Consider the following 14,542-nt stretch of genomic DNA (forward strand, 5'->3'; position numbering starts at 1 on the left):
GCCCAATAGTCAGTTGGCTTAGGTTTGACAGATTCAAACGGGTAATGATTACAATACTTAGTTCTTAAAACCATTGTGGGAAGATAGTTTTGACTTGTCATTATGCGCCACGCGATTTTTTAGTGTTAGCTCTTAAAACCTTATTAGAAATATAGTTTTCACTAGTCATTATGCGCCATGCGATTTGTGGGAGGAAAGCTTCATTGAAAATGCTAATCTTCCAAATTCTCAATCCTCCTTCTAACAAAGGAGAGTCTCAATGGCAAGAGTGAAGCTTTTATCATCGGAGTTGTGTCCCCACCAAAAAGCACCAATGGTCTTATCAATTTCATTGCAAATGTAATTTGGGGCCTTGAAGATAGAAAGGGAGTACAACAGAAGTGATGTCAAGGTAGATTTGATAAGGGTGAGTCTTCCACCCGATGATAGACACTTTGATTTCCATGAGGCTAGTTTATTTTACCTTGTAAATTAAGGTTTGGAAAATTTCTTTTTTCCTGTGAAGTTTCCCCAGTTCCAAACCTAAATACTTCCACGGTTGGTCAACTCTTTTTGCATTAAGAATACTGCTATACCATCTTTTGGCCAGTAGCTTGGTAAAGGGATCAAGAAAGAGTTCAGATTTATCACAATTGATTTGGAGCCCCAACAGGTAACAAAATTTTTTAAAAATTTAGGATCTGCGAATCTAAATAGAAGAGTTAAAAAGATAAAAAAGAGGATATTCATGCAGAGAACAAAAGGCTAGGATGAAAGGGGATCAACTTAACGCAGGCCTCTAACCGGAGTAAAGCTTTTAAAAAGTGAGCCATTGACTAAAACATGATAGAAGTCTGTAGATTAAATTTGTCTATCTAATTTGGTCAAAACCCATTCTTTACAGGACAAGGATAAAAAAATTCATTTGACATAAACTATAGGACTCGGTAGAATATATTTTACCCAAATATTCAATATTTAAATCTTCTTTTTTTCTGAAAATTCATTTGAAAGCTTCATTGATTTAACTTCCGATGCAATCTGTATTGCCCAAAGTCAAGTGTAACATTCAGAATAATCAAGACAATCAAAACATAATCGTGCTTTGCAACAGCACCAGTCCAGTCCAGCACTAATGTTAGATAGACAGGAACCTTTGCTCATTAACACACAATCAAAGGCCTATGCCTAAAGGACCATGAAAACTTTATTAAATTATGGACCCTGTAAAACCTTCCATCTATTTAAGCACAAAAGCTTTTATGGATACGTGCACAGCAGTTTCCATCATTTCCATCATGATTGGATGTGCTTCATCGCTGAAATAACTTCACTAATCGACACAAACTCTCGCCTCCTCTTCAGAAGTGTCTTGCCTAATTCAAGAGCCCGTCGCTCGCAATCTGCTCTTATGTTAGCTTCTTTAATTGATTCAAAATCCTCAACATGAGCAACACCTACAATTCTCCTGCAAGTTATTAGAAGATAAAAACAACATTAGAACTTACAAAATTCTTGGAGTTCATTAGATAAATTTAACAAAATAGGATCCTGCATGTCATTGTAGGTAGAAGAGAAGAGACTGGTTCTATGATTGCTATTCAACCTGTAGAGGAAGACTCCTCTTATCTGATTGCCAGAATTTTCTAACGACAAAGCCATTCTACAAAATTTTCAAGCTCAGGGTTCTGATCATGGAGGTTTCAAAAGTTACATCTCGTCAATATTTCCTAGTCAACTCAAGAATCTATTTCCTTTTACTGTCAACAAAAAATTTACATGTCAAGGTTAACTGTTTAAGAGTCAATTAAGATAAAGTACAAGGTCGAGAATATAGGGTAAAAGGTCTAGAAGGCGGTGTTAATTCGATGACATAAATATAACAGCAATGGACTGAAATGCAAGATTCCAGACTGCCATAAGACAGATAAACACAGGGGATTATGAAGGCCAGGAACATAGAAAAAGTAGAGAACCTGGTAGAAAACCATTTCCTCACCTTATCATCTTAGCAGCACCAAACCCAAGAGTATCGTGTAACAATTCCTTCATATACTTTTCCTGTATAAGTTTCTGAAGCTCAGGATTGTTATAAATTGCAGGAAGATAAGCCTCCCCAGAGCCATTTTTGTGTTCGTCCCATAGTGCGGTAAACTTTTGGTGGAAAAGATTCCAAGTATCCTCAATTGTCTTCAATATCCACTCTTTGTATGACTGTATGATAATATGAAATTCAGCAATGTCTATATAATACTTCGATATTTTTATAAAACAAAATAAACATTGCAAGCCTTCCAAAAAAAGACTATATAAATGATGCTTCCTTAGCTTGTAAAGCAATATGTATGATGTATGAATATGTACATACATACTAACAAATATCTGGCAACTACACCAAGAGTAGCTTGAGGTAAAATAATAGTGGTGATACAACTTTATCTTGACCTACAACTTATGATACCATAGAGACCATATTTATCCATAAAATGGCAAGATATATGACAAGAATTTTCCATAATAAATTGAATGGCTAAACAAGATTCGAAAGCAGAAGCAACTTGGCTTCTAGCACCTATTAAAACAGTATAGACTAGGATGGAACTATATCTAAAGATGACATAAATTGAATGGCCAAGCAAGATTCAAAAGCAGAAGCAACTTAGCTTCTAGCACATACTAAATAGTATAGACTAAGTGATAACCATAAAAGTAACATGTTTTAATTTCATACTTGGCATGTTTTTGGATGATTTATTATGAGAATTAGTGAATTTGATGCTACTAATCCTTTAAATTTATGTTTCTATACTTAGGTGAGCATAAGGAAGTGAAAGGATCGAAAAACGGGCCAAAATCAAACAAAAAGAGCTATTTTCAAAAATCACACTGCCTAGGCACTTCTACACGGGCTGGGCACACGCCCGTGTGAGCCACACGGGTTGGCCACATGCCCATGTGCCAGCCCGTGTCGATTTCAAACCCTACTTCTCTTTTACACGAAAAAACCTAATTTTTAAGGTTTCTGAGCATTCTAAAGTTTATAAATACATATGAGAAGAGGACTAAAGGGAGCACATAGAGTAGAACAAGGAAATTACTCGAAAAACGCTATCGGAATCAACTCAGAAGCAGATCTCCTTTAAGATTGAAGATCTCTATTCAAATTTCCTTCGAAGTTTTATTGAGTTTCTTATGTCTTGTTGTTATTCTAATTTTGAGATGTTTTCTTCTCAGATTATGAACTAAATTCCTTAGATACCTAGGGAAGATGAAACCTATGACGGATCTTATTATTTGATTTTCTGAATTATATGATAAATACTTAATTCTTGTTCTCAATTATGTATGCTTATTTCTTGCTTTAATATTTTCAAAATATTAATTCAAGTGTGATGTACTTATTTCAGTGGAGCAAAAGTCCCTATTTAAGAGTAGATCTGACATAATTGAGTGAAGTTGCATACAATCCTAGAAATAAGACGGCATAAATCTATCAGATTAAAGTCAAATCTAATAGGGAATCCATATATCGAGTTAATGCGATAATATGAGTTTTAATTAGAAGAAGATTTTAATTAATCAACCTAGATTCAGTTGTTATTACTCTCGAAAGAGATATTAACATAATTTAAGGATTTCTACGGATCAAGGCACAAATGAATAAATCGTTTAATTCAGATTCAAAATAATAAGTAAAGTCTAGGTGGATTCTTTTCTGGGTATTGTCTATTTCATTGGCTTACTTCGAATATTTTCCTAATTCGCTCTCTGTTGCGTTCTTAGTAATTAGTTTAGTTAATTTTAAATTAAAAACAGTTCCTTCAATTTATCGGCTAGATAATGAAAAGATAGTAATTACTAATACTTTTAGTTCTCGTGAATACGATATTCCCAACTCACTATAGCTATACTATTATTCGATAGGTGCGCTTACCTTTGTCGTGATTTTAATTAGTTTAGTGACTCATCAAGTTATTGCCGCCGTTGCCGGAGACTAGGGTATTAGGAACATTCTATTTTTATTAATTTAGCCATTTTTTATTTTATTTTTTGTTTATTTTTTGTTTTCTAATTCTTCTTTTATTTGCTTCTAGCAAGTTCCTTTAGTTTATAACTAGAAGAAACCTATCAAGATCTTTAGTATTTGATAGTGAGATTGAAAGCACAGCCGTAGAAACTTTAGAGAAGCCAGACAGAGTCGAAAAAGTACAATGGAAGAGCAAGAGGACATTATAATTATTACTGAGGAGATGGCTGAAAATCAGAATAATCAACTACCTCCTATGGTTGCCATAAATCCTATTAATCGAAATCCTACTCATTGTACTATGTACGGTTATGCCAAACCCACTCTAACTGGGGTTGAATCGAGTATTGTGAGACCTGCTATTGCTGCAAATAACTTCGAACTGAAGCTGAACACCATTTAGATGATTCAGAAATTTGTTCAGTTTGATAGTTTGCAAGATGAAGATCCAAATACTCATTTGGCTAACTTTCTGGAATTCTGCGACACTTTCAAGATTAATGGCGTTTCTGACAACGCCATTCGCCTACGGTTGTTTCTCTTCTCATTGAGAAATAAAGCTAAATAGTGGTTGAACTCCATACCACGAGGTTCTATCACTACATGGGATCAAATGACCGAAAATTTCTTATTGAAGTATCTTCCACCGACTAAGACAGCTAAGTTGAGGAATGATATCTCTTCCTTTATGCAAATGGATTTAGAGACCCTATGATCGCGTGATTTCGTGCTAGGTTTTAAATATTTATAATTACTTGTTCTTGAACTAACTATTATCGCGATGTAGAAAGTGTACCTATCGAACAGTAGTATAATTTTAGCAAGACCGGATTGTCGAACCCAAAGGAACTAAAATTACTAGTAATGATTGTCTTTTTATTATCTAGCCTAAGAATAAAGAGGTTTTTGTTTTAACTAACTAATTATCTAAACTAAGAACGCACAGAGAAATAAATTGAGGAATTACTTTTGGGAAAAATCGATTGACTTAAGACAATACCTAAGGAAAAATCCACCTAGACTTTACTTGTTATTCTGGCTCCGAATCGGGCGATTTATTCATTCAACTTGTTCCGTACAGATCCCTAAGTTATGTTATTATCCCTATTCAAGACTAATAACGTCTAATCCCTAGATTGAATAATCGAGACTTTTCTCTAATTAACACTCTAGGGTTGTATTAACTCGATCTATGGATCCCCTTATTAGGTTTCACCCTAATCCGACAAAATCTTGTCACCCTATGTCTAGGCGCGCAATCAACTCTGTTTAATTATGATAAAAGTACTCTTAGACAAGGTCTATTCTCCTCTGAATAAGAGCATGTCTTAAATCAGTATCATGGGATATAAAAACAAGAATTAAGAACACATAATTAAAAACAAGTTAAATATTTATCATACAATTCAGAAAATAATAACAAGATTCGTCTTAGGTTTCATTCCTCTTAGGTATTTAGGAGTTTTAGTTCATAACTAAATAAGAAAATATCTCAGAATAATAAAGAATACAAAACATAAAAAACCCAAAACTCCTGAAGGGAAATTGAGGAGAAATTTTCAGTCTTGATGATGAATTCGGCTTCCAAGATGGATCAATCGGCTTCCTTGGAGTAATTCCTTACTCCCCCTTCTCCGTCTTCCATTTTCTTCCTCCTCTAGGGTGTATTTATAGGCTTTGGAATGCCTATGAGCCCTCAAAAGTGGCCTTTTTCCGAATTGGACTCAACTTGGGCTCAGCAGGGACACTCCCGTGTGACACACCCGTGTGCGATTGCTTTAGGCCGTGTTCAAGCCTGTTAGAATGGCACGGGCGTGTGCTATACCCGTGTGAGTCGTGCTTCGATTCTGCCAGATTGACACGGCCGTATGGTCTGCCCGTGTGAGAAGGTACAAGTCGTGTTGATTTCGTACTTTGGCCCATTTTCCCTGTTTTTGGCCCGTTTCTCATTCCTTTCGCTCTCTTGTGCTCTCCTAAGTATAAAACATGAAATTAAAGCATTAGGAGCATCGAATTCACCAATTCTAATGAGAATTCATCTATAAAATGCATTAAACGTGGGGTAAAAATATGTATAATTTATGGTTTATCACCCTATATGATACATGAGAGAGGTATAAATATTTATTAAGAAGGTGCCATCACCATGGGTTACTTCTATGGCTATAGGTTCAAACCTTCTACAACGGTTTGAATCCCTCAACTAAGCAATTGATCGATGTAGCCGCCAGTGGAAAGTTATGAGGACGAAGCCTAATAGAGCAGCCAGTGTTTTCAATCTAGATGTAGTCACCATATTATCAAACCAGATAGAATAATTAAATAAGAAAATTGATTGTTTATGTGTTTCTATGTAGGTACATCCGGTGATGCAGTGTGATACAAATGGAGGAGGAATGAACAATTCAGAATATTTACCCTACGGTCCTAGCACAGAGAACAAACAAGTCAACTATATGGGTAATAATTATCAGAGGATAAAGCCTAACAGACCAACCAATGTTTTCAATCTAGATGTAGTCACCATATTATCAAACCAGATAGAATAATTAAATAAGAAAATTGATTGTTTATGTGTTTCTACGCAAGTACATCCGGTGATGCAGTGTGATACAAACGGAGGAGGAATGAACAATTCAGAATATTTACACCACGGTCCTAACACAGAGAATGAACAAGTCAACTATATGGGTAATAATTCTACGTCTCAGAATAATCCTTACAGTAACACGTATAATGCAGGTTAGAGGAACCATCCCAATTTCTCTTGGGGTGGTCAAAGAAATCAGATACCACAACCGCCTTCAGGCTTTCAACAACCTTATCAGTAAAAGAAAAAGTCGAACCTTGAGGAGATGCTAATAAAATTTATTTCGGTGTCAGAAACCCGTTTCCAGAATACCGAAACAGAACTTAAAAATCAACAAGCATCAATTCAAGGGCTCGAGAATCAAAGAAGTCAACTTGCTAAGCTGGTTTCAGAAAAGCCACAAGGTAGTTTCCCTAGAAACACCGAAACTAACCCACGGGAGCAGCTTCATGCAATTACTGTTCGAGATGAAGAAGGGTTAGTAGAATCTGAACTAGAATCGATGTAAGAAAGTGTCGTAAGTAAAGGTAAGGTTGAGGTAAGCCAAAACAAGAAACAACTAGTTGGTGATGAGTATAAACCTCGTGTGCCATATCCCAACGCGACGAAGAAAGACCACACTAATGAACAATTTGATAAATTCCTTAAACTTCTAAAAAAAATACATTAACTTACCGTTTATTGAAGCTATTTTGCAGATGCCCAATTCAATTAAATTTTTAAGGGAGCTTTTGACAGATAAATAGAAGTCAGATGATTCGTCGCACGTGGGGCTAAATGCAGTATGCTCAGCCATTTTGCAAAATAAACTACCGAACAAATTGAAAGATCTAGGGAGTTTTACTATTCCTTGTTTAATTGGTAGTTTAAATGTTAATAATGCTTTGGCTGATTTAGGGATGAGTATTAATGTCATGTCCTATAAAATATTTAAGCAACTAGGTCTTAGGAAACCCAAACAAACTAATATGAGTATTCAACTAGCACATAGAATCATTAGATTTCCTAGGGGTATTGCTGAAGACATACTTATTAAAATTGATAAATACATATTCCCAGTTGATTTTGTTGTTTTAGACATGGATGAGGATAGTGATGTACCTTTAATTTTAGGACGACCCTTTTTAGCAACTGCCAGAGCTATTATTGATGTTGGTACATGTAAACTCATACTTCGTGTAGGTGATGACACGATTAAACTTCATACTTATGATTTTGCTAAGATATCTAGTGATCGAGTTGATTATACGAATTCTGTTAATATGAGTAACCTTATGGCTCAACATTCTTTACAAAAAACTCCGCAGAAAAGTGTGATGGAGCCACGTTCTAGTTTATGTGACAAAAACAGAATGACTCATGAAGAATGAATGTTGCAAATTGATGAACTAGATGAATGGCGGACACATGTCAAGGAGAAACCGAGAATACACGATGCAAAACCAAAGCGACTCCATGACGAGCTTAAGGATGGAACGAACCACTTTAAGGTTGGGGACCAGGCACTGTTGGACAAAACAGGCCCTCAAATTGCCACTGCAGAGCTTAATGGAAATAGATAAACTCCTTTTAAGGTGCTCAATGTCTTCCCATACGATACAGTCAAGGTAAATCATTTTGAATTTGGCACTATTAAGGTAAATATTACTCGACTCAAACCTTATCTTGATAATAGAATTGACAGCGAGTAAGAAGAGTTTCGACTCTACAAACTACCGTGACCTTACGAAAGCGAGGTAAGTCAAGCTTAGATTTTAAATAAGCGCTTCTCGAAAGGTAACCCGAGCATTAACGTTACTAATTTTTTAATTTTATCTAATGATATTTTTAAAATTAATAAATTAAAAAAACGATGCATTCAGGGGTTTGGGACAATTGCGTTTTTAATCCCCATTGGTTTGCGCGCGTTGTATTTTGGTCCTCAATTCTGTTTCAATGATTTGTTTATTTAGGAATTACCCCTTTTAGTTTGTATTTGTTTCAATTGAGTTTTTCTTATTTTAGTTTATGTAATTCTTTTATTCTTTTTAATTTATTTATTACTCATTTTTAAAAAAAAATTATTTTCATTGATTTTACATTAGTTTAGTTCGTTATTTTTATACTTTCATTTGTATATTTTTAATTGATTTATTATATAGTTTATTTATTTTAAAATTCTCTTTTATATTTCTTGGTTTTAAAGATTTATATGTTATTTATACTCTTATACATTATTATTTTCACATATATTGTTTATATTAAACTATTTTTTTCAATTTAATTTATGTATATTATTTATTTAGATATATATATTGTTTTGTATATTACTTACTTTAATTCTTTGCTTGTGTAATGCTTATTTTAAAAATTAATTTATATATTATTAATTTACACATGATTTATTGTTATTGTTATTCTTATGATTTATTTCAAATTTTTATATGTATTAATTACTTTAAAATTTTTCTACATATAATTTATCTTTAAATGTTTTATATATTGTCAATTTCAAATTCATTTTCTTCTACGTTTTTTGACATTATTCATATTTATTTGAAAGCTTGATATTATTTGCTTTATTTTTAAATCATCTTTCATTAATCTTAAATTATAAATGTTGGTATTTGAATTGAGCATGTTGTGAGATTATTGACATTGAGTGAATTTCGATTTATAGATTTGTATCTCTTATATTATTGCCATTCATTTGTATATTATTTTATCCATGTATATTGTCCATGTTTGTAACTTCACCTTTTATTTCCGGGTATTGCATTGTAATTGAGATTTCCAACTTATTTGTCCAAAATTGGACATTTTTTGTACCTCAAACAAACCAAATAAATGTATTTCAAGTCGGTTGATAATCGCACTTATTTGAAATTTTCTCAAAACAAGGCAATATTTCGTGTTTGGAAATTCAAGAAAACGTACCCTTAACGTGCTGAGTTTCAATTTTTCGTTTAACCAAATAGCCAAATATCCTTTTAAAATTTTAATGCATGGGTTTTAGAAATCATGAGACGATCGTGGTTTCGAGAGTTTAAAATGTTGTATCCTAACGTATTGGATGTGATATTTTATTCCTTCGGAACAAAAGAATCTCAATATCCAGTTCGGGCAATCCAAACATTTTTTAAGGGATTGTATTTTAAATCTTTTCAAATTTTCGACATTAGGACATTAATTAATCAATAAGGTACCAATTTTGGGCGCTGCGAGGGTGCTAATCCTTCAATAACGTAACTGACTCCCAAACCCATTTTCTTGAATTTCGTAGGCCAAAACCAATATTTTAATAAAATAAAATGTTTTATAGGTGATCTGATCACACCTAAACAAAAAGGATTGGTGGCGACTCCATATTTCTTTTTAAAGTCGATCCCCGTTTTTCAAAATGAAAAAATAGTTTCGACAGACTTTATTGCGGGATTGCCTAAATCTAATGGATTTGCAAGTATTTTTGTTATGGTGGACAGGTTTTCGAAGTATGCAACTTTTATCCCCGCAACCAAAGAGTGTCCTGCTGAGGAGGTAGCTCGTTTGTTCCTTAGACATGTGGTGAAATATTGGGGAGTACCACAGTCTATCATCAGTGATCGAGATGGGCAATTCACGAGTCGTTTTTGGACTGAGTTGTTCAAGTTAATGGGCTCAGACTTGAATTTTTCCACTAGCATGCATCCACAAACCGATGGACAAACCGAACGAGTGAATGCATTGTTGGAGACGTATCTTTGGCACTATGTGAGTGCGACACAAAAGGATTGGCCAAAGCTGTTGAATGTGGCTCAATTTTTGTACAACTTACAATGAAGTTGGGCAACGAACTAGAGTCCGTTCAAGATAGTGACGGGGCAACAGCCACTTACACCCAATGCTGTCACAACTCGTTATGCAGGACTAAATCCAGCAGCTTATCGATTTGCGAGAGATTGGCAAGAGCAAAATGATCTAGCTAGAGCTTGTCTGCATAAGTCAAGTAAGCGCAACAAGAAGTGGGCGGATCATAATCGAAGGGATGTGCAATTTCATGTTGGTGACCCAGTCCTTGCTAAACTTCACCTGATTTTGTCACATGATGGTTTGCATAAAGGACTTGTGCGATGATATGAGGGGCAATTTCGAGTTATGAAGAAGGTAGGCAAGGTGGCCTACAAGCTTGAGTTGCCTGAAAAGCTCAAAGTCCATCCAGCATTCAATATAAGCATGCTTAAGCCTTTCCGTGAAGATGGAGAAGACCCAAATCGAAGCAAGTCCGAATGAGCATCAATGGGGGTAAAAGTCGCCTATGATTGAGAGGTCGAAAACATCGAGGCGGATCGTGTGGTCAGACGGAAGCACTATCGACCGTGGCATGAATACCTAGTCAGATGAAAGGGATTTCCCGATAGTGAGTCAAGTTGAGAACCCGCTGAAGCCTTATGGCAATTCCAAGACAAGATAGATCGGTACCATGCGAAGGACGCGATGAGGGTGTTTCTAGATTCGGTGGGGGAGAATGTCATGGGTTGCGCATAGGATCCCGCAACCATGACACATTTGTGCAATCCATCAAGTGGGAAGGAGGTCATTTGGCCTGATTGGACCAGCCTGTTGCTTAAAGAGATTGAAGGTCTATCTACAAGCTTGACACATATGGAAACATAATCTTCGAGGATATGCAATCTTAGATATGATATGTAATCTTAGAACATATGATTTTGTAATATTAGAGATTTGATTTGTAGATATATTTTAATCTTAGTCGTTGATGTACTGATTTGTACCGTTGGATTTGGGGTGGCTCAACTATAAATAGAGGCCTCTCCCCTCATTGTAAATCACTTGAGGTTTTTTTTTTAGCAACAAGAATTCTTAAGAGCATTCACTTAAATTTCTTTCTCTCTTGTGTTCTTATTTTTCTGTGGCTTGTTCTTATTTCGTTCTTTGTTCATCGTCGTTTAGCTTTGAGTTGTTTTCGTTTGAGTTGGTTTTCGTAGAGGAATTCTGTTGAATCCTCATATTGTGGGAGTTAGGCTGACTTATACATTTGTGGAGCAAAAAACTGCTTAAGGCTGCACGAATTATGAGGCGAAAATCCTAAGTCCATGACACTATGGAGAGCTTTCCGAAACCTCTCACCTTCAACAATGGTGACATTCGACTAGAGAAAAAGAACATAAAGCAGAAATTTTGTTTTTATTTTGTTTAATATTCTTAACTTACTTTTACTTTATTATTTTATTAAATTATAACATATTAATTAATTAAAATAGGTCTAACTGTGTATACTCTTTCCTATTATGGTATTATTGCCATATAAACCCTTATAACTATCCTTACTTAACTATTTAACACCTTTAACTAATAAACATCAACTTTTGCTTCTTTTACAATTCAGTCATTTTCAATTAATTTACTATTTAAACGTTTAATTTTCTTAATCAAATTTTAATATAACTCTAATAACACTCCATAAATATTTAATAAAATATTTACAGGTTCGATTTATAGGAACGAGGTCTCAATACCTCATTTTCTAAAATCACTTGACTTTAGGGACATACCACTTGAACCTAATTATTCTTTCAATTAAAAAATCATTAGATCAAATTTTGAATTAATTTTATATTTGATTTTTAAATATATAATAATATTCAAGGACTCACTCATCGAATTTGTGGCCTCAAAACTACCATTTTCGACACTACTGAAAAGTAGGTTATTACAAGCGTGATAGTATGAAAGGATAGGATTCAAATGGCATGCTAATAGAGTTAATTGCGCACTGATACGGGATATATGTAAAAGATGATACGAAGTAAAAGATTGTACAAAGATATCATTGATTACACAGGAATCCAACATTTGTTGTGGATTACTGAGATGTATGTCTCTATGGAGGCCTTAGTGTTGTAGAGTGATGAAATGTTATATGATACATGAGCTTACGGCCTTGCACTTTGGTCCTTTGGTTTGGTGTAGTTATTGCTTTGATAAGCAAACTGGTATGGTGTAGTTATTCGCATATTCGCATCGATTCATTATAGTTCATCGAGCTAAATGACTAATGAAAAAGGGAAATTACAGAATGATGATACGTGTTTTGATTAGAAATGTTTACATGTGATTGGAATTGTGTAAATGGTATATAGTTGATGCTTCTGATTAAGTGGTACTAAATTGAATTGCATGTAAAGATTGAATTGTTATAAGACTCGGTATTTGATGAACTTACTTTATTATTGCAAAATGTTATAACAAGAAAATTGTGTAGTTAACTAGTTCGATATGTTAATTGTGAATTAATGTGAGTTTTTTGTTTTTAAAACCTATGAACTTACTAAGCATTCGAAATGCTTACTCTATTTCATTTTTTGTGTTCGCAGTGTTCATTTTATGGAACGTGTTGATCGGATCGTCTCAGAGCTCATCTTATCTAACCTTCGATTCGGTAGTGTAATAACCCAAATTTTACAGTTATCGGGAAAGTGAATTTTCGGGTCTCCATTTCTAAAAAAATAGATTCGTAAATATTTATTAAAAATATTTACGAAGTCAATTGAGTGGTTAATTAGACTTTAATTAAATTTAGCTTAATTAAGAGTAATTAGTGGAAAGGATTAAATTGAATTAAGTGTAAAAGTTTAATTATAGAATAAAGAAAAGTGAAGGGACTAAATAGGAAATAAGCCAAAAAAGGGTGACAAATGTATGGTTAAAATAAGTTAAATGTGTACAAATATAAATGGTACACATGTATTATACATGTGTATTTACTTATTCTATAAGTAAAATAATAATAATTAAAGTATATTATATTAATATTATTTTATATTAATTAATTAATTAATTAAAAGTTATGACAAGTGTAAGGTGATAAATTAATACATGTGTATTAATAAATATACACATGTATAAATAATAAATATTATAATAGTTTAATAATAAAATAAAGAAATGGAATAAAGAAATAAATGAAATAAATGAAATGAAAAAGAAAAAGAAAGTAAACGAAACAGAGAAGAACAGGGGAGAAAGAAAGGAAAGAAAGAAAGAAAGGGAGAAAAGGGAAAATCAAGGTTTTGAAGCTTTAAACTTTAATAGTCAATGTGGTACCAAAAATCTCGGCTAAGAAAGGACAAGACAAAGTCAACGGGAGTTAGCTCGAAAATTACGGTTTGTATTTCTATAACCCGAACTTAATATTTAATTATTGAATTTATTATTTATTATGTATGGTAGGTGCATTGATTAAATTATTTGAAATAAAATAAATTATGAATATGTGTAAATATGTGAATTGTGTATTGATTGAAAAGTGGTTGGAATTGAACCGAAATATGATTATATGTGAATATCTGAAATATATATAGGTATTGAATTGTATACTGATCAGAAAGTGGAAAAGTGAATTTGAATTGACTTGAATTGAATGGAATGGAATGGAATTATGATTAATTGAAATGTGTATTGGTTGGATATTGAAATATGAGAAATTGTGATTGAATTGAAAGCGAATTTGAAATAGAAAAATGATTTGAATACTCTATTAACTAGTCGGACTGAGTCGGATATAGTTGGCATGCCATATGATTTGGAAGTGTTCAGGCACTGAGTGCCATACTGGTGTGTTTGGTTGGAATCCGTATATCCGCCAAAGTCCGAGTCTTGTTAATAGGGGTAAATATGAATATTAAATAAAATTGGAATAAGAATTAAATTTCCTATTAACTTGTCGGGCTAGTCGGATATAATTGGCATGCCATAGGATTGGAAGAGTATGGGATTTATCGACTTTACCGATCGGGCACTTTATGTGCCGTATCTTAGGCACTTATGTGCTGTATGTTAGGCACTTATGTGCTAGTTACTGTTACCGCTACTGCTACTGTTTACCGATTCAGCACTTTGTGTGTCGAATATTGTTACTGCTACTGTTACCGATTCGGCACTTTGTGTGTCGAATATTGTTACTGTTA

General features: G+C 33.8%; 1 protein-coding gene across 1 annotated transcript; it reads right to left on the reverse strand.

Moving 5' to 3' along the window:
• Nucleotides 1-998: 998 nt before the first annotated feature.
• LOC107938279 (methylthioribose kinase 2-like) lies at nt 999-2,364 on the reverse strand. The gene is made up of 2 exons (XM_041082489.1): nt 1,979-2,364; nt 999-1,447 (listed from the first exon to the last, which is right to left on the reverse strand). Exons 1-2 carry the CDS (start codon nt 2,347-2,349, stop codon nt 1,276-1,278), a joined length of 543 nt encoding a protein of 180 aa, XP_040938423.1. The 5' UTR covers nt 2,350-2,364; the 3' UTR covers nt 999-1,275.
• Between the last annotated feature and the right edge of the window lie 12,178 nt (nt 2,365-14,542).

The sequence above is a fragment of the Gossypium hirsutum genome, chromosome A12, assembly GCF_007990345.1.
Source record: "Gossypium hirsutum isolate 1008001.06 chromosome A12, Gossypium_hirsutum_v2.1, whole genome shotgun sequence".
In the NCBI taxonomy this organism is placed as follows: Eukaryota; Viridiplantae; Streptophyta; class Magnoliopsida; order Malvales; family Malvaceae; genus Gossypium; species Gossypium hirsutum.

What these genes read in the sequence shown, in the direction of transcription:
- LOC107938279 (XM_041082489.1), bottom strand. Translation starts at nt 2,349, where the DNA reads ATGTATGTACATATTCATACATCATACATATTGCTTTACAAGCTAAGG. An exon ending in GGTGCTGCTAAGATGATAAG is followed by an intron (nt 1,448 to 1,978) that starts GTGAGGAAATGG and finishes AATAACTTGCAG; the next exon opens with GAGAATTGTAGGTGTTGCTC.